The sequence below is a fragment of the Garra rufa genome, chromosome 19 (genome assembly GCF_049309525.1).
Source record: "Garra rufa chromosome 19, GarRuf1.0, whole genome shotgun sequence".
Lineage (NCBI taxonomy): Eukaryota > Metazoa > Chordata > Actinopteri > Cypriniformes > Cyprinidae > Garra > Garra rufa.
This window is the reverse complement of record NC_133379.1, coordinates 22,116,525-22,143,642: the sequence shown is the minus strand read 5'-3', so window position 1 is coordinate 22,143,642 and position 27,118 is coordinate 22,116,525. Positions and strand designations below refer to the sequence as shown.

The window sequence follows — 27,118 nt, the reverse complement described above, 5'->3', positions numbered from 1 at the left end:
AAGCACAGTATTACAGCCCCCAATGAAGTATACAGCTATGTTTTTTTTATTTGGAAAGAATGTGCATTTTATATCAAAAGTAACCACAGAATCTCTTTTAAAACAACATGACTGCAGATAAACAAAACCCTTCACCTGGTCACTGATTTATCAGTTCATAGATAAACAGAGCTATGGAGAAAATCGGAGTCTTGTGTACTTGAATGCAAAGGTGAACTGAGGTGAAGTGAAACGATAGCCCTGTCAATCTTCATACATTCTTTGAATGTTTTTGACAACAAAATTATAGACGCTTACTTGATAGAAGCCTGTTAATTTAAGTTATTCATATTAAGTTACACAAAAGCAGTGATACCAACAGGGTAGCCATAGCGAAAGCTTCTATTTGGCAATTTTATGCATAACTGATTATTCCAGAAAGGTCTTACCTCATTCGTGATGTTTAATCTGCCTACCTACTCTTTCTTGACACGAACAGTGTTTTTGTTATTATTAGTGTGGCCGTTTATGCCGTTTGGCTTTAGCTTCCCTTCTGCCATCAGTTTCTTAATGTGGTCGTGCGGCCCCTTCCCCATTAAGGGTGAAGGGTAGCGGTAGGAGCCTCCGATGCGGTCCCACAGGGTGAAGTACTGCCCGTAGTTGTAGTCGAAGAAGAGGTGGTGGTCTGTGTGGTGAGCTGAACCGTTGATGACGTCTTCCATCAGGTTGGGCACGCGGTAGTCTCCGTCGTGGATGGAGATGGTCCATATGTTGACGAACACGTACAGGATTAAGTACAGAATCTTGTGTAGGGGGAAGAGGAAGGGGTAGATGTGGTACGGCAAGCCCTGGAGAAATCCGTCCACGGGGTGGAAAGCGTGGCTGGCGAATGGACTGGGGATCTTCCAGATGTGATGTGGTTTGTGAAAATACTGTGTGTGAGGAGAAAGATTTAAAAATGTAAGTTAAATGGAGTTGAAAGTACCACAGTTTTATTGGTAGTTGAAAGCTTTTTTAAAATTTGATGAAATGTGTTGTATTTTGATCTATGTACACTGCCAGTCAAAAGTTTTTGAACAGTAAGATTTTTAATGTTTTTTGAAGAAGTCTCTTGCATTTCTTTGATCCAAAGTAGAGCAAAAACAGGACAATTTTGAAATAGTTTTACTATTTAAAATATGCTTTTCTATTTGAATATATTTTAAAATGTAATTTATTCCTGTGATCAAAGCTACATTTTTGTAGCATGATTATTCCAGTCTTTAGTTTCACATGATCCTTCAGAAATCATTCTAAATATGCTGATTTTTTTTTTTATTATTATCAATATTTAAAACAGTTGAGCACATTTTTGTTCAGGATTCTTTGATGAATAGAAAGATTCAAAGATCAGCATTTATCTGAGATAAAAAGCTTTTGTAACATTATACACTATACTATTAAAAAGATTGGAGTCTGTAGAATTTTTTATTTATTTATTTTTGGGAAATAAATGATAGAAAGTAATACTTTTATTTAGCAAGGATGCTTTAAATTGACCAAAAGTGATTTACAAAAGATTTCTATTTCAGATAAATGCTGTTTTTTTTTTTTTTTACTTTCTATTCATCAAAGAAACCTAAAAAAAATCTACAGTTTTCAACATAATAATAATAACAATAATAATTAATGTTTTTTGAGCAGCTAATCAGAATATTAGAATGATTTCGGAAGGATCATGAGACTGGAGTAATAATAATGTATTAAATAATTTTAAATTGTAAAAATATTTCAAAATTGTACTGTTTTTGCTGTACTTTTGATCAAATGAATGCAGACTTCTTTAAAATCATTAAAAATATTACTGTTCAAAAACGTTTGACTAGTAGTGTATGTACCCATTATATGGATGATAAAATATTAAAAACTATTTTTTATAAAAATGGAAAAATTGTTTATTTTAGATTTTTTATTCAATATCATAAAGTGAATTAGGTGAATAGTGGTGAATTTAAAAACATTTCACTACTTGGGATGAAGTAGTGACTAACTAAAATCTTTAAGTTAAAGTACTAAAACAAAACATCTAAACCCGAAATAAAATACATTAAAGCATTGAAAAACACGACAAAAGCACATAAAATCACCAAAACAAACTAAACAAACAAACTTTTAAAATAATATTTTTTTCTTTATAGTTCTCAATATCACTCTATTAATCTTTTGTAATATTACTCTTTGTTCCTATCCTATTAATTTTCTTGCCCGCTGTTAAAACAATTAACTTTAATTAATAAAGTTTAAGTAAATAAGCTTGACCAGGGCATATTTATTAAATCAACATGCTTTAATAGAAAAACTACCTTAAATTACTGTACAACTCAAGCATATTAATTTTGTTAAAAAAAACTTACTTACTTACTGTCTTTATTCATATTTACTCATATGCCAGTGCAAGGCAGTTCAATATACCGTAAATACCTTATATATCAACTTGTGGTGAAGGAATCTGTGAATCCAGTAAATGCACATGTCAGTGAAAAACAGGAAAGAGACCATGCTGAAAATCAGCCCTGACCATCCTGAAAAACAAGCAGAAATAGTAAGAGATGGTTATGCCCATAGCAACGCGATTATCTAAAGCACATCTGACAGGCTGCATCACTGGCGCTTTCTAAAATTAGGGCTGTCAGGTTGTTGCATTCAGATTCAATCATTTTTAATGTTTCTAGTCCAGCTTACCTTTAAAATTTAAAAGCCAGTGGTTTCCACGTATCCAGCACTTTATATATAAATAACTACAATGCATATCATAAAGCAAAGGATCTTACCGAGAGGCGAATCATCGACACTGTCATACAGTTTGCTGTATCCTCTGACCTCGGCGAAGAACAATGCTACCGTTGGTATGCTGATCCAGGGCAAAGACCACAAAGCATACTGTATCTCACGTTGCACCTGGTTCTGCGGACAAAAAAAAATAAAACATACACATATATTATATTCATATATTAACATACTCATAAAGACTGTAGGTCCCTGATTGATAGATAAACAAACCTCTAAAAATTGAGGGTGTTGCTTTAACTTGTGGTCAAAAATAAAAAAGTAGCTCAAAGCACCCAGGCCCAGATATAAGATTGCAGCACCCAGGTTGGTGACCACCAGCAAGCCGATGATCTGCCGGAGAGGCTCGTCCTCATGCCATGATGAGGGATACACATATGGAGTGAAGAAGTAATAATCTGCAACGTTAAGCACAAGGTCCATCTTTGACCCTAAGAGACAGAAGTGTGAATAAAAAAGAAGGCCTTGAAGTCATATTCAAACAAACACTAATAATACAAGAAACACCCCAGTGCACTTTGCCCAATATTGTAAATGATAACTTTGTACTTTCCTAAGACAAAATGAATCAGAAAAAGTATTACTGTTGATAATAAATGTTCATATCTATTACCAAATGCTGTATTTGTATGAAACAATCACCTCACCTGTAAAGGTGCTTTTGAAGACACACCAGAGAAGAAAATACGTGAGGTGAAAAGCCTCTCACTGTAGATACACAAACGGACGCAGCCAATAGCGGCTCACTTCCTCACAGCGCGAGCCTGTTTCTTGAAATCTCATTGGACAGATGCAAGATCTGGTCATGGCGCTAGTGATAGGAAGCCAAACTCCTTTCTGCGACTCGGTTCTTTTGAACAATTCGTCTAGAAGAACCGATTCAGTAATTCTTTGACGTCGTTACGTAATTGTATTATCATGAAGCACACATTTTGCTCTTTGTGACTTTCTCTATTGTCTTTTATTAATAAAAGTGCGTACTGCATTCTAATTTGTACCAGTTCAGTTTGTTATGGTCATGATTCAGCCCATACAAGCATTAAGTAAAACTAAATAGATATAATTTACATATGTTCAGTAAACATCATTTGTTGAAATGTTTGTATATAACTGTTAAACACTCGTAAACATTTGCGTTACGTTTGGTTCGTAAACTCGTGAACCATTCATTTAGGCTTTGTGAATCGGTTCAACAGATTCAATAAAAAGGTCCGTTTATTAACTGTACGTCGCTATATGCATATAGTCAATTAAATAAGCAATTTGAGAACTCAGTGTCATTAACCCAAGAACGTCAGCTTGACTATTGTATTCAAAAAAGTACTGACACGATCTGTAGGCGTTTTATTGCAGAAAAGGTCCAGTGAGCAGTGTTGCCAAGTGTGCGGTTTTACCGCGTATTTGGGCTACTTTAACACTGTTGTTTTTCATATCCGCGGGTTGAAACGACCCTAATAATCTTAAAATCGTGTATCCTACCCGGAATGCGATTTTTACTGGGAGACTGCCCTCAAAATGCCTTTGGGCTAGTTTTGAGTAGCAATTGGGCGGGATTTATTGTGAAAACCTGGCAACTCTGCCAGTGAGTAAGAGATGTCGTCAACAGAGAGCGACGTAACAACAAACGGCAGCGTTGGGCAGAAGACAGCACAGGTTTGTATTAACGTTATCACACTTAGAAGCTTTTATGATACGAGTACTTTTTTGCAATCCATACACCGCGTAAATCACGATAGGTAGTGTGTAGTGTTTTAACGTAACTTAGTTTGATGCTTTGATTGTGTACTGAAGTCTAAGCATGGACAGTGAAGTGCAGAGAGATGGAAGAGTTCTTGATCTCACAGATGATGCCTGGAGAGAAGACAGACTGCCGTATGAGGATGTCACAATCCCACTGGTAAAACTTAACATCTGCAGTTTTGATATGTGCATTTCAAATTATGTACGTCGTTATATTAAGTAACCATCGCAAAAAAAGTACTGTTATTACCTCAGTCAGCAGTGGAATATGCACATCACGTATTTTTTTTTAAGGTAACGTTACGTTTTTCACATTCGTAACGGATAATAACATCAGCCACATTTAACACGTGGAAATATTTGAGCATGAATATTTTATATTTGTATTATATCATGTCACGTTTGCCATAATATTGCCTAAAAGACCATTGTATGATTTAACTTAACTTTCATACCTTTTTCCTCAGAGTGAACTTCCAGAAGCAGAACAAGACAATGGCGGATCGACGGAGTCAGTCAAAGAGCAAGAGATGAAGTGGTCAGATCTCGCCCTGCAGAGTTTGCATGAAAACACCCCAAACATTGGCACTTAGATGGGAAGATGCTCTGTTCTCTCCAGCTGATCCCCAGCCAGTTATCTGTCCGCTATGTGGGTCACAGATACGATATTTATGATGAAAAAGGCTCATTTCTGAACGTATACAACGTCACATAATTATGTGCAACTGTGATTTGCGTAAAGTGTTACTGTTTTGATATTTCAAAAAATAAATGTATTCATTCAAATTGAGTTATTTAAATTCTTGTTGGCACAAGATTTTACACAATGTTGAAGATTTTAAACTGGTTTTCTAAAATATGCAATGCTTCTTGTATAGAGTGTTTTCACGATGCGTCATTAAAGAGCCAAATTGGCGCCACTTAACCGAACGAAACTCAAATATTTTTGCTGATTATTGCTTCTAAAAATGGTCAATTATTGTCATGTTTTGGACTGTACTAATCAGTCAGACCGAGAAAAAAACATTTAGACTACTATATACTGACAAAAGTCATAACAAATCAAGAATAAGAGTGCAAAAAACTGTCTGAGGACCAAAAGTCGTTTGTGGTTGGCCAAACTGAACCAGGATTTCCCAGGCAATAATACTGACAACATTCGTGTTTGTTGTTATTTCCGGTGAGGTAGGTGAAATGTTAGGCTAATATTTTGTGCCCTTTCCTGCTTACTAAGTCCTTCTCTATATGATTTAGCAGCTTCCACACGTTTCGTGACGAAATCTCAACTCTCCAGCAATCTGTCATACAGCCAGCAATATTTATGCTAACATTCAAAAGTATGGGATCAGTAAGGTTTTTTTTTTTTTAATGAAATTTTTGATTAAATTAGATTTCTATTTCAAATAAATTATGTTCTTTAAACTTTCTATTCATTAAAGAATTTAGATTTTTTTATGACAGGGTCCACAAAAATATTAAGCACTATTTTAAATAAATGTTTGTGATAAATGTCATCATATTATTACGATTTCGGAAGGATCATGTGACACTAAAGATTGTAGAATAATAGCTGTTGAACGTTCAGCTTTGACATGAAGAAAATATATTTTAGAATATATTAAAATAGAAAAATAAGAGTTAACCAAGAATGAGACTGCTTTAAAAAAAAAAAAAAAATCTTACCAACCCCAAAGTTTTGAACAGTATTGTAGATTAGATGGATTGCAGGTAATTAGACTGAAAAAAAAAAAAAAAAAACTATAGTTTGTGATATTTCAATTGTACTATGCCAAAATGAAGGTAATGGAAGCCTGTTTGCACCACTGACTTTTTGTCTCACAATACTTTTTTCTTGAGTTTACTTTCTTATATATAATATTTTATATTTCTTTATATGATACTATTCTGAGTAAAAAGTCAGCGTTTTGAAATGATATCATGCAATTCTGAAAAAAAACAAAAACAAATTGTGAGAATTGAGATATGTTGCAGTAACCTTTTTAAAAAAATTTATTCAGTGGTGGAAACCGGCTTCAGTAATCAGTTACTAGAAATACAACTGAATTAAATGCATAAAGAGTAAAGAATGCAATCAGTGAATCATTCTTTCAGGCTAAGCTGAATTTTATTTGGGTTCAAAGGTGACACCGAGATGCTCCATTTGTTATCACAAATATATTTGAAACATGGCTAACTGTGAGCATATTATGTTTTAGTCATAGCCAACATGTATGATAATACTTTCTTGGTATTACAGAAAGATGTCCAGCTAGGTGGCTCCTCAAGCAGATGTGTAGAGGTTTGGGGGAATTTGACCAAATAGCTATGAATTTATAGTATAATAATTTGAGATAAACATATCAAACACTATCTTAACAGAGGCCTATACAACAGTCCATTGTGCAGCCAAATTAAAGCAAATAACAGCAGCTGTATTATATTATGTCCATTAATGTTTAGCCTACTTGTTTGTATGCTATACGAAAAATATTCCCTTATAATGTGCATTAAGAGTAAATGTCATTTGAGGCTAAACTAAATCTGTAGGTTCATACAGGCTTGGTTAAATTAGGCTCTGAGGCTTTAATGCTAAACTTTTGGGTCAAATCCTAATGAGGAGAGTGCAAAGTATGGAGATGCTGCATTGGTCCCATAAAATAGAGGTTACATATGAGTGCCTTTATTTTTCCACGCTAGCCACCCAACCATTTTTTCACAGTCTAAAATGAACAAAAACAAGAAAACAGCATATTAAATGTCAATCATAAAAATGCTGGCAAACTGAAAGTGAACTTCATAAGACTTGGCAAAACACAAAAACAGATGTTATTAGGGAATCAACCACAAACATACAACTTATGCCATTGCGAGCTTAGGCTCACTTGAATACTCAAACAAATTTTAAAGGCATCGTAATGCAATAATTACTGTCTGACAGAACGAGAAACATGCGATGACTTTGCAAAACAACAAAAATGGTTCCTGTAATTATAAACTGTCCTAAAATATTTTTTAGGTTTATCTTCACCTGACAGATTCATTCTAAGGGCAATGCATTGCAAAAGCACAAACTGCTCAGCATTATGAAAGTAAGTGGTTCCCCTTCCATAAAGTTTATGGATCCATGTGAAATTTAGTAATGCAGCGACAAAAATGTAAGTAAGGTGCTGGTCTAAAATCAGTCAGAAACATATTTGAATCACTAAATGTATCAAAAACTCCCTGTCAAAGTCGATTCACACTGGCACGCTCACCTTCAGTCATCCGCATTCATTGTTTGGTCCCTCCAGAAACAAAGAGCAACCTATCCAAGCAGAGTTCAGTCAAATCTTGTCAAGTTTTCGAATGAAGAAAGAAATCCAGTTGCTTGTGATTTAACCCTATCACACATAATGGCACAGTTTGGACAAAATGGAAAAGAATGCACATTTTGGGCCCCCAACCTGAAGGCAGAATATTAAGAATTTCATGTTCCACCTAGTTGTGTAAAATGAAGGTAGGATGACTTAAACAGGGCTTCCCTTCCACTGTTACTGTAACATCCAGAAAGTACACAATACATATATATATTTATATCTCAAGGTACACAGAACTGTTCTGTAAAATGTAGATTACATGCATTTCTAAAATGCAAACCTTTACACTTCATTTATACCCAGTCCCAGACCTTTTCAAAGTAAGAAAACAGAACAAAAAGAATCCCTTATATCCAGTAGTACTTCTCAGATATACATAACTCGTCTGGTTATGATTCATGTACCATTTGTCAATATCACAGAATATCTACAGTATATAACAAGTTATATCTCCATGTCACAATGTTTAAACAACTGATGAAATTATGGTACATTCAGTTCAGTAAAAAGTCTTTTACATTTCTTTGTACATTTAAAAAAACCAAACTGAATGTAAACAGTCAGAAGGCAGTCCACTGTCCCGCAGAGGCTGCTAAACTTCAACTAAACTTGAATTATTATTGACACTTACAATAATGTTCTTATTTGTCATTAAATCCTGTTTACTCAGCATTAATCTCAGTCTCTGGCCTTTGCAATGAAAGCTCAGCTTGTATGAAGGCGCCTTGGCCCAAGGCAGTGGAGTATGCGCGATTACTATGTGGAGTTGAGAAACCCGGGCTGAAACCTCCCCGATTTGATAGTGAAGTTTGGGACTGAGGTACCGGATGGTAGTCATCCAGGTTGTCATAGTGTGACTGTAAAGTAACGGCACTTTGTCTTTGTCCTTGTCCTTGTGACTGATGAGGGTAGGATCCACTATGGTCAGAACTGTCTGGTAAATGTGTGGGAAGACTAGATTGGTTGTAATGCTGCCGCTCTCGAACACTGTGGGATCTCTCCGGCTTGGGTGGAGGAGCTGGCTTCACTGCAACCGCTTGTTCATCTTCACTGGCGCTGCTCGTGGCTTTAACCCTGCATATGTGGCGATCCAAATCGGACCTTTCGTAACGAGGTTGGGCGCTTCTGCTCTCCGAGTGTTCCTGCCAATGTTTACCGCTCAGTTGCTTTTCCCCAGGTTCAAACTTCAGGTCAAGATGGCCCTCTGGTAAGTGCTGCAGGCTTCGTGGTGGAAGTTGCGATTGATGCAAATGGACGGACGGACAGGTCCTGGAGCTGCCGCTTTGTTTGGTGGTCTTATCCCCCATGCCATTTCCCTGGCAGTGCTTCTCCGTTTCCATATACATCAGGACATCTGGATCGGCGATCAAGTGCCTGGGAGCATGCTGAGATCCAGGAACGATATTATATCTGGCCTCCTTGCTCTCGGCAGCCATCAATATAGCTTTGCCAGGATCTGATTTGCTGCGCAAGTGTAACATGTCTATATCCACTGGCATGTAGGGTCCTATGTTGTCGTACTGAGACATTACAGAACCCTTCACCTTTTGCCTCGCTCGGCTTTCCCTGCGGATGGAGTGTATCCGAAGCCGTTCTGCTTCCTCTGGATCCCACGCAAAGTAAACACCCCCTTTTGAACCACTGTAAGGTGGCATGTCTCTGCTTACGAAGCTGTGCTCCTTCACAGGAATGATATGCCGTGAAAGGTAGTGGTAGCCTCCAGATTTGGCTCCAGTTCGAAGAAGAGGGGCGCTGTCCCGACCGCTGAAGGAATGGACGTGCCTTAAGCGGATTGTACCGTAATGGTCCACATCATAGAAAGGAGCATCCAGAACGTGAGAGCCAGAGTAGGGGCTGTAGCGATACTGAACTCTTCCATTCTCAAAATAAGGCTGAAGTTGTGTGACGTGGTAGTCGGCTTGAGAAGCCGCTTGGTGAGACTTGCAGTGGTAGACTGGGCGTTGGTAGTAAAACAACTCATCATCTGGTGGAACCTCGGTTCTGGTGACTGGCATTGAGCGGATAGTGGTGGGGGGAACGTGTAGGGAGTGGACCCTGCGAATTGTTGGGTACATGGTGGGTCCATCTACTTGGGTGTAGCCATGGGAGTGGTGAAGTGAGCTTGGAGAAATGTATTCACTTCTAAGTTGGCCACGAGATTTAATGGACTGGTGATAGGACCTTGGTCCAATCGTATTGTATCGTCCATCACCGTGGGATCTATAGGAAATCTGCGGCTCTGATTTCGACACATAAGAAACGTGTGGTGGAACACTCTCTGGTCTGTAATGGTATGCCATCGTAGCCTGTCCTGAAGGTGTTACCCTCTGATGGTAATACGCCTCTGCGGTAGGCTCCAGTAGGGTTGCGTCGCCTTTAGAGTGGTAAATGTAACCTGACTGATGAGTGGAAGCCCTGCGATGAGGTTGATGAGACTGTGGAGGAGTCTCCTCCACTGTGCCTCTCATGGATGTTTCTAACATGGCATGAAAGTTGGCGGGGTTTGTAGCCTCAGTGTTGCAGAGAGCGGCCATTGCTAGTTTACTTTCAATAGAACGAACTGGGGGTGTTGGCGGTGCCACTCCCTGAGTATGGTGTTGAGGAGCACTTTCTACTTTTGGATGGACAGGCTTTATGGCTTCCCATGGTTTTTCCACTGGCTCAAGAGGTGCTGCAGGGGTTGGTGCAACTCTAGCATTGGGCTGCGATTTGGGCAGAAACTGTGGCTGTGCTTGTGACTGTGAATGAGGCTGAACTTGAGGTTGAGAGCGAATCGGTGCATGAGGTTGAGTCTGTAATTGTGGCTGAGGCTGGAGAATTGCGACTGGTTGTTCTGGCGTCTTTGTGGGTTTTGGTGGCATAACCATTTCAGTCATATGGATCTATGGATTAAGGCCAAACAAACACTGTTAGGGTTATTACATATTTTGCTTATTGTATTTACATGTGCTGTAATTTCAGTTCTATCATGACAACTCTAAAGATTTTAGCATGGTAATGGAAATGACAATGTTAAAGGTCTTGCGAAACAGTAGCCCCTCACTGCAGTACACAAAATCCAGGGGGCAAGGTACATCCACATCCAGGGGGTGGAGATGGGTAGGTTTAGGGATCAGGGGTGAAGACAGTTCCCCAAACACACCTATCCCTGTCTGTAATTATAAAGTGCTCCTTCAATTAGTTGGTTCAGTTGTGTTTGATCAGGTTTGGGCACTGCAGGAAGGTAGATCTCCAGGAACAAGGTTGGGAACCCCTGGTTTAGGGTACGGTGGGAGGAACTGGATCTGGATCCAACCTCACCCAGTGGATCTTGTGTTCTGCAGTGAGAACAATCTCGAATTGATCTGCTATTCTGCTGCTGTAGTGTATTGCTGTTGTTGTAGCTCAGGGGTTCCCAAACTCAGTCCTGAAGGGCCCGTGTTCTGCAGTTTATCTCCAACCCCAATTAAACACACCTGAACCAGCTAATCAAGCTTTTACTAGGCATAATAGAAACTTCCCGGCAGATGTGTTGAGGCAAGTTAGATAACTCTGCAAGACATCGGCCCTCCAGGACAGAGTTTGGGCAACCCTGTTGTAACACATTGCTGTTGATGTAGATTATTGCTACTGCTGCAAAGCAAGTACATGGACTTACTACTGCCATTACATAATGCCAATATAGTGCTGTGAGTATTTAAGACATACTGGTGCTGCACAAGTAGCATATAAAATAACCAGTAGCAGATCTACACAGGTGGAGCTGGGGAGGTGGAAGGTTTCAAAGAGACGTGCTGTGTGAATGCGTGCTTTGAAATGCTCTAGTGAATGCTAACCAGCCATTTATGTAAGGCAGCAAGCTCATTGGCTGCAAGTGCAACATGAACCAATCAGCTTGTGCCAAGTAGTTTACCACTGTGAATATCATCAGTTTGCGTTAACGACCCATCAGCCTGCACCATCTAGAGTTTCATGACAGAACTTGGCATTTATTGACATCAATACCAAATTATGATTGAATTATTTTGGCTACTAATTTTGTTGCAATATGACAAAACTGAAATCATCACACTACATGCAAAAACATGAATTCTAAAGTAATTCATCAGGCAGCTTTTGATTTAACATACTTCCACACTAGCAGGAAAACAGCACTAATGCTTAACATGCTTTTTTAATTTTGAATTTACAACAGTGAAGATCTGGCTCATGAATATTTATTCCATTATTTAACGTTCAGCCTTGGTACTTAAGTACTAATGCATCTGCTTACCTCAGAGATGGGTTTCTGAATGACTGTATCCTTGCTGCTGATAGCTGGTGTGGTAACTGTAGTAGTGGTTTTGTCTGTGCTCACAGGTGTCTGGCCCACTGCCGGCTGCTGTCTTTCTGGGCTTTTTTGTGTTTGGGAAACTTGAGAAGGTTGACTAGAAGGCATAGCACTCTGGCTTGGGGTCTCTGGTGAAACAACATCCTGGCTAGTGCAAGAAATGCTGGATGGTTTCCCACTTTCAGCTGAGCTGAGGTGCAGACTGATGGAGCGAGTTAACTTTTCAGTTGGGGTGGAGGGTGGTGAAGACGTAGGAGCGGATCTCTTTGATGCTTCAACTGCAGCTTCCTCCAGGGATGGCTGTGATGGCAAGGGAGAAGGAGGAGGCCAGTCCATGGTCTCCAGAAACTCTTGTGGCTTAATGGGGGACACTGGTGTAGGGGGTCCAGAGGACTGCCTCTGAGAGAGAATAGTGGCCTGCTGGGCAGATTCAGCTAGAGCTAGTGCAAGCATGCGTGCAGCGTTCTTTGGTGGGGGAGGGGGAGGTATGAGGGACACAGAGCTGACAGGGACATTGCCCTTTGGTGAGTCCAGAGCTACGGCTCCTACGGATGGACAAAACAGAGGGAACTCAAACAAGGAGAAGGCAGGCTAATATTCACGTGTAGGTAAGAAAGGGAAATGTTATATTTCTACAGATTGCGGACAGATTTCTCTACATTGAGGGTGATTGTGCAAAGCACTACTGGTAAAAGCCTGCTGAACTAAGCCTGAAAAATCAAATAATTATCTTATGAAAACCAGCATACCATGGAGGTTCATAAAAGTGAAATCAGGGTTAATGACAGTGTTTACAGTGTTTGTACTCTCTGTATTTATGTTTGTTTCAAGTATTTTTTGAAAAACTTAATCATCATTATGAATTTAAGCTATCATATCCTCGTGTTTCAGTTCGGCTTACCTGGCTGCTCTTGAGAGCAGGTGACCTGTGGTGGCTGTGAACATTCAATGCTTGATATGTCTTTACTCTCTTTACTCTCAAATGTAGCAGCTTTAGAAAGAAGCTCTTGTTGAATGGCTTCACTCAGGGGCAGATCGGTGATTCTTGACAACGAGCACAATTTTGCAGGAGAGTCGAGTGGAGATGGAGGGGAAGAGGGCTGAAGCACAGTGCTCTCTGGTGCTTTCCTTATCATGGAGGCAGCCGATTCAGAGACGCTTAAAGGAGTCACAGCAGCTGACTTCTCACTGCTCTCCAGGGATTGAACTGGAGTTTTCTCTGAGAAAGATGCAGGGGGCAGTTTATTTTTATCCTTTAAGGCTGGACTGTGGCCTGGAGACAGAGAATGACTCGTAACTTTAGCTCTGACTGGCGAGACTGGCTCAGAGCCACAGGCACTGCCCGGGCTCCTCTTCAGACGGCTTTCATCTGCGTCAAGTGAGAAAATGGAAGTCTCTGCCAGAGGAAGGCTACACTGGAAAGACATGGGGTCAAAGTCTAAAGAGGCCATGCCAATGTCAGGGGGGCTCAGGTCCACATCATCAGCGGAACGTGGCGGGGAGATGAGAGCAGGCACACAGATTGGCCCATCATCCCCATCACTGTCCCCTTGGCCCAGGTTGTCATATGAGTTACAGTGTTGTCTGCTATCCAGCAGGTCACCGTTGAAGGAAGCAGAGAGAGCATCGCTGCTGGAGCGAGGTCTGCGTGGCCTGTACACCTTAGACTCTCCTGTGTTAAAGGAAAAGCAGAAAAGTTAGAATTTTTCAGTGGTTTGTCTACAACTTGAGGCTCAGCTTTTTTAAAGCTTTAGGAATCTCTAGTACCTTCAACATTATGTAAAGAGGTGAGAGACTCCTCACTTTTGGCAGACCGAAGAGTATTGGTGTCTCCTCTACCTCCTAAGCAGGGAGAACAAAGAAAGTTTATACAAACAATTCTGATTGGTCAATCTGTGGTCAAATGTTGTTGTCTCTCATAAATGCTCTGATGTCCATCTGCTCATTTAAAGGCATAGTTCACCCAAGAATTAAAATTCTGTCATAATTACTCACCCTCATGTCGTTCCAAACCCATAAGACCTTCGTTCATCTTTGGAACACAAATAAAGATATTTTTGATGAAATTTGAGAACTTTCTGACCCTGCATAGACAGCAGCGCAATTGACACATTCAAAGCCCAGAAAGGTAGCAAGGACATCATTAAAATAGTCCATGTGACATCAGTGGTTTAACTGTAATTTTATGAAGCTATGAGAATACTACCTTTCTGGGTCTTGAATGTGGTAGTCGCGTTGCCGTTTATGCAGGGATCAGAAAGCTCTTGAATTTCATCAAAAATATCTTAATTTGTGTTTAAAGAAGAACTAAGGTCTTACAAGTTGGAACAACATGAGGTTGAATAATTAATGACAGAATTTAATTTTTTGTTTGAACTATCCCTTTAAACTTAAATAAATATTTGTGACCCTGGACCACAAAACCAGTAATAAGGGGTCCATTTTTGAAAATTTGGATGTATACATCATCTGAAAGCTGATAAGCTTTACATTGATGTAGGGTTTGTTGGGATAGGGCAATATTTGGCCAAGATACAACTATCTGAAACTGAAAATTTGGAATCTGAGGGTGCAAAAAAGTCTAAATATTGAGAAAATCACCTTTAAAGTTGTCCAAATGAAGTTAGCAATAGTGTTGGGCGATATGCTCAATTTTCATATCATCCTGTCGTCAGCCTGTGAGATCGCCGATACACGATACTATGGTGCCAATTTATTTAATAATATGTGAATATGTCAATATGTAATAAATTCTTTTTTCGGTTTCATTCTCTGCTATCTTCAGGGAGCGGTAAATGTGCGTGCGTGAATGTAAATGAATGTATCTTTCTTTATCCGTCATATTGCGATAATGTTACCGCTGTATGTCTTATCTTTGTCATCAGTTCATGTTGTATTTCAGTTCATATAGAATGAGGAGAAGCAATGTGCGTGTAATTCATGTGCGTATGTTTAGCGCCATTTTATCGCATCGTAATTCTAGTTAACGCATACAGATGTTACTGAGGTGAATGTTTATGTTTACTATATACAGACGGATTCTGATATATCGTATTTATTTCAGCCTAAACCACATTTTACTATTTCTGTTATCCTAATGACTGTCTACACTTAAGTCTACACTTAATCTATGTACACTGATGAATAAATCTCTTACCCATTTTCACTGCACATATCTGCGGCACTATCTACTCTATGCTTGTGTTTATACCGCGGAAGTTTCTGAAGTATCCTAGAACCGACTCTCCGCGCTGCATCGCTAAAGTAAGGTGCCTTTTTGGCGCATAATAATAATAATTGTCTTACTATCGTCAAAGGCATCAGCAACAGGCGATATCTCTGACTATCGTCGATACACGATACTATCGTCTATCGGCACAACTCTAGTTAGCAATGCATATTACTAATCAAAATTCAGTTTTAATACATTTACAGCAAATTTACAAAATATCTTACTTAATTTACAAAATGTCTATACTTAATATCCTAATGATTTTTGGCATAAAAGAAAAACTGATCATTTTGACCCATGCAATGCATTTTTAGTTATTGTTACAAATATACTTGTGTGCTACTTAAGACTGGTTTTGTGGTCCAGGGTCACATTTCACATCCATTTATTAAAGGCTGTGTAATTAGCAAGATAATATACAATCAGTTGGTCATTCCTCCAAAATAAACCTCTTGATAAATAAACAACATGATACAAGGCCTGATTAACCACTGGGTTTATTTTGTGATAATGACTATCTGACATTTAAAGATGACAAAACGGCACAACACTAACCAGCCAATGCCATGGCCTTGAGTTCGTTTGGCTCACTGGGATTGCGGTGTAGTTTTCGTTTAGACATCGAAGACGACTTGCCCAAGTTGAAAAACGACCGCCAACTGCCAACTGGAGACTTTTTAGACTTTATGGGCTGTCTTTTCCTAGAAAAAAATGATAAAATGTACAAAATGTGTCTCTTTGAGAATAACAGGCACATAATTGGTCTCTTTATGATGGCATAAAAAATTACAACACTTTTAATCTCGCTTTATACCTCTCAGTGGGGAATTCAATAACCGTGTGGAATTTTCCCTGTAAGGCTGCAGGTCCCTCTCCCACCTCTATGTACTTGCTGTCTGCAGTGATGGGAGAATTGATCTGGGCCTGAGTACGTGCCTGTGCCTCTTCTAGTGTTAGCAGCTTTGTGGACGGAGAGGGTACCAGCAAAGATTTAGGCCGAGACAAAGAGTTGTGTCCTATGTAGACAAAAAACGTGTGATGAATATATAGCAATACAAAAAAATGTGACCATGGACCACAAAACCAGTCATAAGGGTCATTTTTTAATTTAGATTTTTACATTATCTGAAAGCTGAATAAATAAGCTTTCCATTGATGTATGGTGCAAAAAATCTAAATATTGAGAAAATCGTCTGAAAAGTTATCCAAAATAAGTTCTAGCAATAAAAATTAATAATCAAAAAACAAGTTTTGATATATTCACGGTTGGACGTTTACAAAATATCTTCATGGAACATGATCTTTACTTAATATCCTAATGATTTTTGGCATAAAAGAAAAATAGATAATTCTGACCCATAAAATGTATTTTTGGCTATTGCTACAAATATACCCCTGCTACTTTAGACTGGTTTTGTGGTCCCGGGTCACAAATGTAAAAATCTGTTAGAATCTGTCCATATAGCATACCTGTACCCTCTCGTATGAGCGAGCTCAGTTTAGGGCTGAAGAGAACATCCACATGGTTGAGAATAAACTCCACCACAACCGACTGTATTCGCACCTCCATGAAGGCTGCTGTGCCGCTGAAGCAAGCTGATTCTATTTGCTTTGACCTTTTTGGTTAAGAATAAAAATCAAAGATTTTGTTTTATATTCATATTTATATTTCTGTTTTCACATACATTACAGCTGCATCATGCAGAGATCTTACCTCAGTAAGTTGGGGGCCCAAACGATGGCCAAATTCTTCGTATGCATGTTTGTTACATAGCTAAAGGTTGCTAAGTGTGAAAGATGCCTCATAAGAAACTCAAGGGTCCTGCAAGAGAAGCATAAATATTGAACATTAAAACTACAGTTGCATTAAAATCAGACGGCAAGTAAAATTTGCATAATATGATTCAGGAGCAGTGAACTATGTTGTAATAACAGCCTCTTTTTTTTCCTCACTCATAAATGTACAGTCGTGGCCAAATGTTTTGAGAATTACATAAACATTGGAAATTGGAAAAGTTGCTGCTTAAGTTTTTATAATAGCAATTTGCATATACTCTAGAATGTTATGAAGAGTGATCAGATGAATTGCACAGTCCTTCTTTTCCACGAAAAAATCGTCTTGTTAACTCAGGTGAGAATGTTGACGAGCACAAGGCTAGAGATCATTATGTCAGGCTGATTGGGTTAGAATGGCAGACTTGACATGTTAAAAGGAGGGTGATGCTTGAAATCATTGTTCTTCCATTGTTAACCATGGTGACCTGCAAAGAAACGTGTGCAGCCATCATTGCGTTGCATAAAAATGGCTTCACAGGCAAGGATATTGTGGCTACTAAGATTGCACCTAAATCAACAATTTATAGGATCATCAAGAACTTCAAGGAAAGAGGTTCAATTCTTGTTGAGAAGGCTTCAGGGCGTCCAAGAAAGTCCAGCAAGCGCCAGGATCGTCTCCTAAAGAGGATTCAGCTGCGGGATCGGAGTGCCACCAGTGCAGAGCTTGCTCAGGAATGGCAGCAGGCAGGTGTGAGTGCATCTGCACGCACAGTGACGCCAAGACTTTTGGAAGATGGCCTGGTGTCAAGAAGGGTAGCAAAGAAGCCACTTCTCTCCAAAAAAAACATTAGGGACAGATTGATCTTCTGCAAAAAGTATGGCGAATGGACTGCTGAGGACTGGGGCAAAGTCATATTCTCAGATGAAACCTCTTTCCGATTGTTTGGGGCATCTGGAAAAAGTCTTGTCCGGAGAAGAAAAGGTGAGCGCTACCATCAGTCCTGTGTCATGCCAACAGTAAAGCATCCTGAGACCATTCATGTGTGGGGTTGCTTCTCATCCAAGGGAGTGGGCTCACTCACAATTTTGCCCAAAAACACAGCCATGAATAAAGAATGATACCAAAACACCCTCCAACAGCAACTTCTTCCAACAATCCAACAACAGTTTGGTGAAGAACAATGCATTTTCCAGCACGATGGAGCACCGTGCCATAAGGCAAAAGTGATAACTAAGTGGCTCGGGGACCAAAACATTGAAATTTTGGGTCCATGGCCTGGAAACTCCCCAGATCTTAATCCCATTGAGAACTTGTGGTCAATCCTCAAGAGGCGGGTGGACAAACAAAAACCCAGTAATTCTGACAAACTCCAAGAAGTGATTATGAAAGAATGGGTTGCTCTCAGTCAGGATTTGGCCCAGAAGTTGATTGAGAGCATGCCCAGTCGAATTGCAGAGGTCCTGAAAAAGAAGGCCAACACTGCAAATACTGACTCTTTGCATAAATGTCATGTAATTGTCGATAAAAGCCTTTGAAATGTATGAAGTGCTTGTAATTATATTTCAGTACATCACAGAAACAACTGAAACAAAGATCTAAAAGCAGTTTAGCAGCAAACTTTGTGAAAACGTCTCGGGTTACGTATGTAACCTTAGTTCCCTGAGGGAACGAGACGCCGCGTCTAGAAACGCTATGGGGAACGCCATTGGCGGGCCGCACTCTGAATCATGTCTACAACCAATGAAATGACGGGAGTGACGTCACAGGCGCGGTGACGTCATCGACCAGGAAGTATAAAGCACGTGCGTTTGAAGCCCGCGGCAGCTCTTAAGGAATGAAGCGAGCGCCGCAGGGGCGGGAATTATGGTCCGAGACGCGGCGTCTCGTTCCCTCAGGGAACTAAGGTTACATACGTAACCCGAGACGTTCCCTTCCGGGAACTCGAGCCGCGTCTAGAAACGCTATGGGGAACGAGACTACCAACGCCCCCATAATTTCCAGGACCCTGCGCTGTGTCTGCTTGACCAGGGTGGAAAGAAAAGGAGCCCTTGTCTAGCATACCGCGGACAAGAAGGCCCAGTGGACCTCGGCCCTCGGGCACACGAGGAAAGGTAGTCTTCCTCTGTCTGGTCGCCAGCCAGAGCGAGAGGTACTCCGCGGCCCTCAGGCACACGCAGAGTCTTAGTCCTTTGTCTGGGAGATAGCCAGAACAAGAGGGACTGCAATAACCACTGTCAAAGTGGACAGAAGGAAAGTGGTCCTCGGTCCTCGGACCCACGAGGACGGTGTACTCGACCTCAAGAGTACTCCTCGGCCCTCAGGCTCGCGAGGAGAAAGTAGTCCTTTGTCTGGGGTTCCGCCAGAGCAAGAGGGACTCAAGAGCTCGGCCTGGTACTCTGCCAGGACGCGAGGGAATAAGCCTTTGTCTAGCCTTGTGCGGACAAGAGGGCACTGCAGTCCCCGGCCCTCAGGCACACGGGGAGGACAGTATGGGCCTCTGCTTGGTAGCCAGCCGGTGCAGGAGGCACTCCTCGGCCCTCGGGCAGACGAGGAGTCTTAGTCCTTGGTCTGGGAAAGGCCAGAACCAGAGGGACCGAAGTACACTCGGTCTGGTGGACTTCCAGAACGCGAGGAAGATAAACCATTGTCTAGTGTTCCACGGACAAGAGGGTGATATGATCCTCGGCCCTCGGGCTCACGAGGATGGAGTTCTCGACCTTTGCCTGTTTACATTAATAGGTGCAGAGGGAGAGACGGACCTCAGCCAGGTGGTCCACCTCTGTCTGGTCGCCAGCCAGAACGAGAGGTACTCCTCGGCCCTCGGGCTCACGAGGAGAGGTAGTCCTTTGTCTGGGGTTCTGCCAGAGCAAGAGGGACTCAAGAGCTCGGCCTGGTACTGCTCCAGGACGCGAGAGAATAAGCCTTTGTCTAGCTTTGTGCGGACAAGAGGGCACTGCAGTCCCCGGCCCTCAGGCACACGGGGAGGACAGTATGGGCCTCTACCTGGTAGCCATCCAGTGCAAGAGGCACTCCTCGGCCCTTAGGCAGACGAGGAGTCTTAGTCCTTGGTCTGGGAAAGGCCAGAATCAGAGGGACCGAATTACGCTCGGTCTGGTAATCTTGCCAGCACGCGAGGGAAATGGACCATTGTCTAGCATTCCGCGGACAAGAGGGTTGTAAGATCCTCGGCCCTCGGGCACACGAGGATAAAGCAGACCTTCCACTGGGCTTACGTAATCAATGCAAGGGGCACTCCTCGGCCCTCGGGCACGCGAGGAGACTTAGTCCGTTGTCTGGGGAGGCCAGAACAAGAGGGACCGAGCCATACTTTGTCTTAGCCTTGCCAGGTCGTAAGCCGTAGAGAGAGGTACTCCTCGGCCCTCAGGCACTCGAGGAGTCTTAGTCCTTTGCCTGGGATTACGTCAGAGCAAGAGGGACTGAGTGAACTTGGCCTGGTGAGCCTACCAGGGCTTGAGAGGGAGAACCTTTGTCTAGCTTTCTACGGACAAGAGGTGAAATGATCCCCGGCCCTCAGGCCCACGGGGAGTAATAGTCCTTTGTCTGGAGTTCGCCAGCCCAAGAGGGACTGAGTGAGCTCGGCCTGGAAACCATCGCAGGACACGAAAGAATTGTCTTTTGTCTAGTCTTCCACGGACAAAAGGCTTCAAAGATCCGAAAAACGCTCCTCGGCCCTCAGGCACACGAGGAGGATGTGGCGAGTAGCGACTTCTCTTCTTTTAACTAAAAGAATGCGCCTAGAGAAGTCTCCTCCTGGCTAGGGAGATGGCTGATCTTAGTGGCTTTTCTCTAAGTTGAGTCTAAGACGAAGGAGCCTGGAGCGGCTCTGAGGTCGATTTCATAAAACCTGACGAAGGTCAGGGGCGAGGACCAACCCGCAGCATTGCAGATGTCCTGGATGGGGACACCTGCCGTCAGAGCTTTCGAGGCTGAGAGGCCTCGAGTGGAGTGAGCCTTGATTCCGATCGGTGATGGGAGACCAGAGGACTCATAAGCAGTAGATATAGCATCAATGATCCATCTACTAATAGTAGGCTTAGCAGCCGGGAGGCCCTTCTTTGGAGGGCCATAACAGACGAACAGCTGTTCTGATTTGCGCCACAGGGCAGCTCTGTGGACGTATGCATCTAATGCTCTGACTGGGCACATGCAATTGAACTTCCTGTGATCCGGCTCCAGGAAAGGAGGAGGATAGAACGCTTGTAGCGTGATAGGCTGTGGTGCTAGGGACGGGACCTTCGGTACGTACCCGACTCTGGGGTAAAGAAAAGCTTTGGCCATCCCAGGGGCAAAGTCTAAATGAGAAGGGGCCACTGAAAGGGCCTGAAGGTCCCCTACTCTCTTTAGAGAGGTGAGAGCTAACAAGAGCGCTGTCTTAATGGTAAGCATGCGATCTGTGATCTCCTCTATGGGCTCAAATGGAGGCTTGCATAGAGCTTCTAGCACGACAGCTAGGTCCCACGTGGGAACCCTGGGTTTCACTCGAGGCCTCAGCCTGAGTGCACCACGGAGGAAACGAATGACCAAGGGGTCTCTGCCCACTGAGAGGCCACCGTGAGGGGCGTGGAAGGCAGATATAGCCGCCACGTACACCTTCAGAGTGGAGTGAGCTAGCCCTGCGGAGAGGCGAGTTTGTAGGAACTCCAGAACTGTACCGATCGGGCAGTTAACTGGGTCACAGCTGTGTTCGTAACACCATCTAACAAACAGGTTCCACTTAAGGCCATAAAGTTTCCTCGTAGAGGGAGCTCTGGATTGAAGAAGGGTCTCAACAACCTCGGTTGAGAGACCAGCTTCTATGAGTTGCGCCCCCTCAGGGGCCACACCCATAACTTCCACCTCTCTGGGTGGGGGTGGCAAACTGCGCCCCCAGCCTGAGACAGGAGGTCCCTCCTGACGGGAATCTCCCATGGAGAGCCGTCGAGGAGGGAGACTAGGTCTGAGAACCATACTCGGGCCGGCCAGTACGGGGCTACTAGCAACAGCCGTACTCGGAACCGGCGTACTCTTTCCAGAACTCCCGGGAGCAGAGCGATCGGGGGAAAGGCGTACAGACGAAGCCTCGGCCACGTCTGTACCATAGCGTCCAGTCCAAGAGGAGCTGGAGGAACTAGAGAGAACCAGAGGGGACATTGCGATGTCTCTCGAGTCGCGAAGAGGTCCACCTGAGCCTGGCCAAACTTTCTCCAAATCTGTTTCACTACTACTGGGTGAAGCATCCATTCCCCGGGCCTCGGCCCCTGCCTCGACAGGACGTCTGCTCCCACATTCAGATGTCCAGGAATGTGGACTGCTCTCAGGGAGAGAAGCTTTCCTTGAGACCATAGGAGGATCCGGTACGCCAGCTTGAACAAGGGGCGTGAGCGGATCCCTCCTTGATGGTTTATATAATAAACTACCGCAGTGCTGTCTGTACGGACCAGTACGTGGCGGTTTCTTAGGTCTGGAAGGAAATACTTCAGGGCCTGGAACACAGCTAGCATCTCGAGGCAATTTATGTGCCATGAGAGATGGTGAGGGCTCCACAGGCCTTGGGCTGAGCGGCCACTCATGACCGCTCCCCATCCAGTGAGGGATGCGTCTGTCGCTAGCGTGACACGGCGACAAGGGGCTCCCAGAACTGGACCCTGAGAGAGGAACCAGGGTTTCTTCCACATGGCCAAGGCACGTAGGCAGCGCCGCGTGACCTTGATCTTGCGGAACGGGTTTCCCCTTGGGGAGAACCCCCTGGTTTTGAGCCACCACTGTAGTGGTCTCATGTGCAGCAGTCCAAAAGGTATCACGTTGGATGCGGCTGCCATAAGACCTAACAGTACTTGGAACTGTTTGACAGTGAGTGACTGGCCTAGCTTGACCGCATTTACTGCAGTAAGGATCGACTCGATCCGAGCAGGTGACATTCGTGCCTGCATCGTGGTCGAATCCCACACCACGCCTAAGTAAGTGGTCCTCTGTAGTGGAGAAAGTACACTTTTCTTGGCGTTGAGTCTCAACCCTAGATCTTTCATATGAGCGAGAACGACACCTCGATGTTGAACCGCTAACTGCTCTGAGCTGGCTAGGATGAGCCAGTCGTCTATGTAGTTGAGTATGCGGATGCCCTGGAGTCGCAGAGGAGCCAGAGCAGCATCCACACACTTCGTGAAAGTACGGGGAGAGAGAGCTAGGCCGAAAGGAAGTACTCTGTACTGGTAAGCTTTGCCCCTGAAAGCGAACTTGAGGAACTTCCTGTGTTGAGGAAGGATGGAGACGTGAAAGTATGCGTCTTTTAGATCTATCGTGACAAACCAGTCCTCGGACCTGATTTGTGACACTACATGCTTGATAGTGAGCATTCTGAACTTCAGTTTCTTTACTGAGCGGTTCAATTGCCTGAGATCTAATATGGGCCGGAGCCCTCCATCCTTCTTGGGAACGATGAAGTACCGGCTGTAGAACCCGGATTCTCTGTGTTGAGGAGGGACCACCTCGATGGCCTCCTTCCTCAAGAGAGTTACTACTTCTTGTTCCATTACCAGACCCTGCTCGGGGCTCACCAGAGTTGGAAATACCCCGCTGAAAGGTGGCGGCTTGGCGCCAAACTGAATGCAGTACCCTTTCTCTACAGTGCGCAGGACCCATGTGGAGACGTTCGGCAGTAGTTTCCACGCTGCCAGAAAATCTACTAAGGGAACCAGCCTCTCGAGACTGGCTTCTGGATTTGTTTGAGGGGCTAGTTCGGGGACCTGTAACAGCGTACTGGCAGGAGACTCCTGAACTAGCTTCTTTGAAGACCCCCGTAGGGGTTGCGAACTTCCTAGGGCCACTACGTTTCCGGGTGGAACAGCTAGAAAATGGTGTTCGCGGGAGATTGCCGCGCCCTGATTTTTTAACACTGGCAGAGTTAGCTGACAAATCTCCTGAGGGCCCCGAGGGGGCTCGGTGACCACAGACTGTGGCGCCGAATAAACCCCCTCGAGAGGGGCTGCCCTCAATGACCCTGGTGCTTGACCGTCAGGGCCGTTTGGCCGAGGACCTCTTTGACTGGAGGACGACCCTCAGGTCAGGCCTCCTCTTAGAGGCCCCCGGCCCAGAGCGTTGCCGGCCCCGTCCTCTAGGACGAACCGGAGGAGCGCGGGCGGCAACACTCTGTTTCTGTGCCTCTCTGTGCGAGGAGCTCGTTGACGGCTGAGGCTGCGCCCGTCCAGCAGCCTCAGAGGAGTAAACGCGGCGAGGGAGGTACGTCCTGAACGCCGCTGCCTGCTTCCTGGCCTCCTGGTGCCTGGCGACAACTGTGTCCACCGAGGCACCGAAGAGGCCGGAGCTTGGCTCTATGGGGGCGTCCAGGAGTGTTGCCCTGTCCTTATCTTTTAGTGCGGACAGGGACAACCAGAGATGCCTCTCCGCGGCCACCAGGGCTGCCATAGACCGACCCACTGCACGGGCGGTCTCCTTGGTGGCGCGGAGGGCGAGGTCTGCTGTGCGCCGCATCTCTGAGATGTTAACCTCCTCGCCGTCGTTAAACTCCTTCAGCAGGTCAGCCTGATAAGCCTGAAGGATGGCCATGGTGTGCAAACATGAACCAGCCTGACCTGCTGCCGTATATGCCTTGCCCACCATGATTGATGTGGATTTTAATGGCTTGGTGGGCAAGGACGGAGCCTTCAGGGACGATGCCGAACCGGGTGCCAGATAGCCCGCGAGCGTCTGTTCTACCCGTGGCATCGCCCTGTAACCGTACTCCTCCGTACCCCCCACGTTAGCATAACTCTCAGTGGGGTTATAGAGGCGGAAGGAGTACGGCTTCCCCCAGGATCTTGAGATCTCTTTGTGCAGATCTGGGAAGAATGGAAGGCTCCGTTTGGGAGGTGCTGACCGTGTCCGCAGGAAGCGATCATCTAACTTGCTTCCCTGCGGCTCATGATGTTGCTCTGCGGGCCATGAGATGTTTAGTTTGGCTACCGCATGGGTCAGCACCTCCACGAGCTCCTCGTACTGAGGCGAACGGGGTGGCTGTGGTGTGTCCTCCAGGCTTTCCATATCAACCTCCTCGGAGGAAGATATGTGGAGCTCTGGGATCTCTTCTTGGAGGGAAGAGGCCGCAGTGCGGGCTTCCTCATCCAATAGGAGATCGCTCGCGCCGCTGAGTGAGGGAGGAGATAGGGGGTCACCCGTCTCCAAACCCTCCAGCAGATCGAGCTGCGAGCCCCACGAGTGGCGCAACCGCTCCGCCTCGGCGGCAGCGGGGCCAGACCCGCGAGGCACGCTGGAGAAAGCCCCCTCCTCGAAGAGGGCTTTCCGGGAACGGAGCACCCGCAGCGGCAGGCGTTCACACTGCGGACAGTCAGCCTTTTCGAGGGCTGACTGTGCGTGCTCCGGTCCCAAACACACCACACATAGACTGTGTGTATCCCCACCAACAATAAAGCGTTGGCAGGGAGGAACACACGGTCTATGTCTTCTAACAGCCACCAAACTTTTCTTTTGTTCTTTTAAAGGTTGTTTTGAAGCCATTTCACTCAAAAGAAATGCGTGCAAACTGGCACAATAAACAGCAAAATGGCAGACAGACAGACACAGAGCGCTCTCGCTGAATGACAAAAGCTGCCGCGGGCTTCAAACGCACGTGCTTTATACTTCCTGGTCGATGACGTCACCGCGCCTGTGACGTCACTCCCGTCATTTCATTGGTTGTAGACATGATTCAGAGTGCGGCCCGCCAATGGCGTTCCCCATAGCGTTTCTAGACGCGGCTCGAGTTCCCGGAAGGGAACTAATATTTGTGTCATTCTCAAAACTTTTGGCCACGACTGTACATTACCAACAACAGTAAGATTTGTAATGTTTTTAAAGAATTCTCTTCTGCACACCAAGCTTGCATTTATTTGATTCAAAGTATAGCAAAAACAGCAAAATTTTTACAATTTGAAATCATTTTTCTATTTGAATATATTTTAAAATGTAATTTATTCCTGTGATCAAAGCTAAATCTTTAGCATCATTACTCCAGTCTTCAGTGTCACATGATGCATAAAGATTCATTTAAATACGCTGATTTGCTGTTCAAGAAATATTTTATTATTATTATTATTATTAATATTATCAATATTATCAATATTTAATAACAGTTAAGTACATTTGATGAATAGGAAGATCCAAAGATCAGCATTTATCTGAAATAAAAAGCTTTTGTAACATTATACAATATAGCATTCAAAAGCTTAGAGTCAGTATAATTTAATTTTTAATTTTTTTGTTAAAGAAAAAAATTTCTAGAAATTATTACTTTTATTCAGCAAGGATGCTTTAAATTGATCAAATGTGATGCATTTATAATGCTAAAAAATATTTCTATTTCAGATAAATGCTGTTCTTCTGAACTTTCTCTTCATCTAAGAAACCTGAAAAGATTCTACTTAGCTGTTTTTAACAACAATACATGTTTTTTTGAGCAGCAAATCGGATTATTAGAATAATTCTTAAGGATCATGTGACTGGAGTAATGAGGCTAAAAATTCAGCTTCGAAATCACAGGAATAAATTACATTTTTAAATATATTCAAATAGAAAACAGTTATTTTAAATAGTAAAAATATTTCAAAATTTTACATTTTGCTGTACTTTGGATCAAATAAATGCAGGCTTGGTGAGCACTGAGCAGAAAAGACTTCTTTAAAAAAACATTTAAAATCTTTACTTTTGACTGGTAGTGTACTTGAACTGCATTAGTAATACAATTAGTATGCTTAATGAAGTTGATCAATAAATAGACTGTGGCTGCTGTTGAAAAGAGAAGTGCGAGTCCTCTAGCAACCAGCAGAGGGCATTGTGGTCATTTACAAACCTGTAATGCGGAGGCGGCAGCTGCTGAATGACATCATGTATTTTGATCAGCCTCTCTT

The 27,118-nt window shown here is 43.4% G+C and overlaps 3 protein-coding genes across 3 annotated transcripts in view; 1 reads left to right on the top strand and 2 right to left on the bottom strand.

Annotated features, from left to right (window-relative positions):
• Positions 1-382: 382 nt before the first annotated feature.
• sc5d (sterol-C5-desaturase) lies at positions 383-3,555 on the bottom strand. Its single transcript, XM_073824573.1, has 5 exons — positions 3,453-3,555; positions 3,019-3,236; positions 2,790-2,922; positions 2,440-2,540; positions 383-911 (listed from the first exon to the last, which is right to left on the bottom strand). Exons 2-5 carry the CDS (start codon positions 3,226-3,228, stop codon positions 456-458), a joined length of 900 nt encoding a protein of 299 aa, XP_073680674.1. The 5' UTR covers positions 3,229-3,236; positions 3,453-3,555; the 3' UTR covers positions 383-455.
• An 809-nt stretch (positions 3,556-4,364) lies between these two features.
• Positions 4,365-5,331, top strand: anapc13 (anaphase promoting complex subunit 13). The gene is made up of 3 exons (XM_073825195.1): positions 4,365-4,458; positions 4,597-4,702; positions 5,013-5,331. The coding sequence occupies exons 2-3, from the start codon at positions 4,604-4,606 to the stop codon at positions 5,136-5,138; spliced, it is 225 nt and encodes a 74-aa protein (XP_073681296.1). The 5' UTR covers positions 4,365-4,458; positions 4,597-4,603; the 3' UTR covers positions 5,139-5,331.
• A 1,314-nt stretch (positions 5,332-6,645) lies between these two features.
• arhgap32b (Rho GTPase activating protein 32b) overlaps positions 6,646-27,118 on the bottom strand; it is a 93,176-nt gene continuing 72,703 nt past the window's right edge. Inside the window, exons 11-19 of the mRNA XM_073823983.1 lie at positions 27,061-27,115; positions 17,157-17,264; positions 16,913-17,058; positions 16,257-16,458; positions 15,998-16,143; positions 13,978-14,052; positions 13,112-13,882; positions 12,154-12,755; positions 6,646-10,783 (exon numbers count right to left, since the gene is read on the bottom strand). Coding sequence (XP_073680084.1) covers positions 8,564-10,783; positions 12,154-12,755; positions 13,112-13,882; positions 13,978-14,052; positions 15,998-16,143; positions 16,257-16,458; positions 16,913-17,058; positions 17,157-17,264; positions 27,061-27,115 — 4,325 coding nt within the window. The 3' untranslated portion in view covers positions 6,646-8,563. The remainder of the gene's footprint in view (positions 10,784-12,153; positions 12,756-13,111; positions 13,883-13,977; positions 14,053-15,997; positions 16,144-16,256; positions 16,459-16,912; positions 17,059-17,156; positions 17,265-27,060; positions 27,116-27,118) is intronic.